We start from the raw sequence: 3,611 nt of genomic DNA on the forward strand, positions 1-3,611 counted from the left end.
ATATACATCTATATAGTTTCCAGTTGTAGTTGTACGGTGCTGTTTCTCATTGATCGATTGTTTTATAGAACGACAGATTATATCCAATCCGTCGAGAGTCGCAGTCTGCCCTATATGCCTCCTCGAATCACATCCGCGCTGACGGAAGGAGCAAGTGAGGTATGAACGAGGGGTTAAATCCAGCCAATGAGATCAGCTGCTGGTTAGATTCCAACGGACAGAGTTTTTTTTCATTTTTTCACGAGATATATTGTGCCTTTCGAATACTCTGTACTTGTATTTTTCAAATTTTTAATATGGGACAGCTTTCCATCCTTAAAGTTGATACCAACCACTGGACTACCTTTTTTAGGCAGTACTATGCATATGTGAACGACGTGGTTTTCATAAAGTTTACATCCTTACGTATATACATATATATATATATATATATAACTCTTTCTGTGCTTTTGTATATACAGTCCAAATACGCGACCAGCACGGCTCATCAGGTGCGATTGCTATCGTTACGGACATATATGGCCCAGATTCGTAACCCTGCTTACATTTCTGGATGGTTTGTGGGCGGCATCACCTTCCTGTTCTATGGCACCCTATACGTAAACCGTATGTACGCCTTAAACTGTGTACTACTACCAGTCGCTTATCCAAACCTTTACACAAACCGCCAGTGTGTGTGCACGTGTTGTGTTTAGTGCTGCGTGGTTGGAGTTAGTTCTGCTGTGTGCTGGGCTTGCGTGGTCCTTGGGACTGTTTGCGCCGTAGAGTTACTGCCCACATACTAAAAGTGGTTTAATCCACAGTCGGCTTATCACACAGGTATCCATTGTTTTAACAGTAGATGGTGAACTTAGTGGGCATTTGGCTGGCTATTGTAATCGTGTTTGTGCAGTGTGCCGCTGTTGTACGTGTAAATAGGTGGTACAATAACCACATGGCTGAATAGCACACCTGTGCTGTCACACGGTTGTTGTCTTCTTCTAAACCATTAACGTTAGGCTTCCCCGCGAGCGTTAATACATGCACGTAGAGAGTCTTGTTCACTGGTGTGGGAGTTGGTAAGGTGATGTGGTATACATAGGATGCGTGTGTAAAATGTGGGATTGTTGGATTGAGCAGGTATGAGCAGACAGTCCTTTTCTTCCTGTTTGTTTTTCAAGTATATGCCATAGCCTTTGGTGTGGTGTGCATGCAATCTGTATGTATATTACGCCGGTGCCTGTACGTGTGCTGTGGGAGGGTAGATAGCATGTCGGTATTATATTACGCTGATGCCTGTACGTGTGCTGTGGGAGGGTAGATAGAAAATCGGTATGTCCCCTACTGCCGGTCCTTAACCCATGTTCTTCGTGATCTTTTTTTTTGGTTCATTTGTCCCATTTGTTTGATGAATTTCGTCACTGGCTGATTTAATTCTGTACGCGCAATTGTTTTAATCCGTTTTGTGTTCCATTGTTTGATGGCGTGTCTAATTCGGATCCCACATTTCTGTGTTAGTATTTGGTATCGCGTCTATCCTGGATCCCCTCTCAGTCCTATTATCTGACAAAGTGTCCTATTTAAATTTCCTATCTCAGCCCTTTTTATTTTGGTCGCGGTCCTTGTTTCTGTCCCATATTTCGGCCACCTAATCAATCCGGGCTCCTTCTCCCAATCTCTCCACCGGATATCTCAGTGGACGCTGATCTGACATCGCAAAGCACAGTAGAAACGATAAAGAATCTCACCGTTCAATCGGCCTTTATCTACCAGTTACTCGGTGCCATGTTCTTCAACGAAGCTCCGACGGTATCAAGCGGTGGGTCTGGTGGGGGGTGTTTTTGGGGGTGTTAGAATTGTCTTTATAGCTGTGTACACGGTTGAGGTTGGTTTAAGGTCCGGGTAAGTTTTGGGTTTGAGGTTTTCTGACCTGGGAATGTATCTCTCACTAGCACTATGGTAGAAAAAAATGCAGTCCCAATTTCTGCTGAAGTGCGAATCAACCTATAGTTTATAAACCTTTTTTGGTATATATCATGCTCTACCTAGTCTTTACTATTGGTCTTCAATGAATTAATGGGCTTAGATGAATTAATTGGCTTTGATGAATTAATTGGCTTTGATGAATTAATTGGCTTTGATGAATTAATTGGCTTTGATGAATTAATTGGCTTTGATGAACTAATGACTAATGGGCCTCCATGGCGCCCATTTATTCATTCGCTTAATACGTCACATGCTCTACCGAGTCCGCCTTCTGCTATCTCTCTCGCACACAACCCCTTAGCACCTTCTGTCACTCTTATCTCACTTTATTTGTATGCGTATTTGCCCCATTCTCCCTAAACCCTATATTGTAAACCGTAAAACCCTATATTGTAAACCGTAAAACCCTATATTGTAAACCGTAAAACCCTATATTGTAAACCCTAAAACCCTATATTGTAAACCCTAAAACCCTATATTGTAAACCTTAAAACCCTATTAGTGTTCCTGGAGAAAGAAATGCTGCGCAGAGACGGGGCTAGCGGGACATACAGTTATCTGGCGTATCATCTGTGTTGGTACTTAAGGCTAAGCATGGGTGCCTTCACAAAAGGTATAAACAATTAACCAGGAATTACCATGGGTATGAATCCCTGCACATGTATACTCCAACAAGCGAGCATGTAGTATTGTAGGGGATACCAGTACACATAGAGATGGGTTTGTATTGGGCAGTGACCATTGACATATTCCGAGCATATATTCAGCACTTCGCATACGGCTCTCTGATGCACTCAGCTGCAGCATCTATTTGTAGGTAGTTTTGGGCATCTGTTCCATGAATAGGACATCTATTTGTAGGTAGTTTTGGTATCTGTTCTGTAAATAGGACATCTATTTGTAGGTAGTTTTGGGTATATGTTCTCTAAATATGACATCTATTTGTAGGTATTTCCGGGTATCTGTTCTATAAATAGGGATAATATTATCTATTTCTAATGTTCGTGCCAAATGGTTGTCAGTGTAGGGATGGTATGCTGATCATAGTCAAATACCGTATGTGTACGTTTAATAATAGTCAATCTCCTATCATTCAATGCTCTTATACCCAATCCCAAGTATCCTGTACATACCATTTGTGTACTTCCTGTGCACACATGTGCATTTGTTAATAGTCCATTTCCTACCATTCAACACTCTTACACCTTATCCCAGGTATCCTGTACACACCACTTGTGTACTTTCTGGGAAAGCTGCCGCTGACAGTGGAGAAGTACTTCCTGTTCACGCTGTACATGATCATCATGGATTCAGTGGGCACCTCTCTAGCTCTGCTTGTCGCCAGTTCTCTGTCAGGTTTGTCCAGGGCTGTGTGCGTAGGGGTGTGTGTTGTGTATGCGTTGAAGAGTGTGTATAAGAGTTTGTTTGTGTGTGTGTGTGTGTGTGTATGTGTAAGTGTGTATGTGCAAACGTGTTTGGTCTTGGCTGTGCATATCGACTAACTACCAGCATCTCCACGCTTAGCTCACTATACGTTCGCAGTTACACCTTCTACTGGGACCCAAACACAGACGACGTCAAGTGTCTGAACCTTTGACTGCCCTTAGTACAAATTTCGGTGCCTGATAGCGTGTTTATATTGTAGA

The 3,611-nt window shown here is 42.5% G+C and overlaps 1 protein-coding gene across 1 annotated transcript; it reads left to right on the forward strand.

Annotated features, from left to right (window-relative positions):
• Positions 1 to 114: 114 nt before the first annotated feature.
• Positions 115 to 3,554, forward strand: SARC_08663 (hypothetical protein; the record flags this gene model as incomplete). Its single annotated transcript, XM_014297345.1, has 6 exons — positions 115 to 159; positions 462 to 606; positions 1,676 to 1,798; positions 2,468 to 2,578; positions 3,181 to 3,321; positions 3,490 to 3,554. 6 exons carry the CDS (start codon positions 115 to 117, stop codon positions 3,552 to 3,554), a joined length of 630 nt encoding a protein of 209 aa, XP_014152820.1.
• Positions 3,555 to 3,611: the final 57 nt, after the last annotated feature.

This window comes from Sphaeroforma arctica, assembly GCF_001186125.1.
Source record: "Sphaeroforma arctica JP610 unplaced genomic scaffold supercont1.800, whole genome shotgun sequence".
NCBI classification, from domain to species: Eukaryota; class Ichthyosporea; order Ichthyophonida; genus Sphaeroforma; species Sphaeroforma arctica.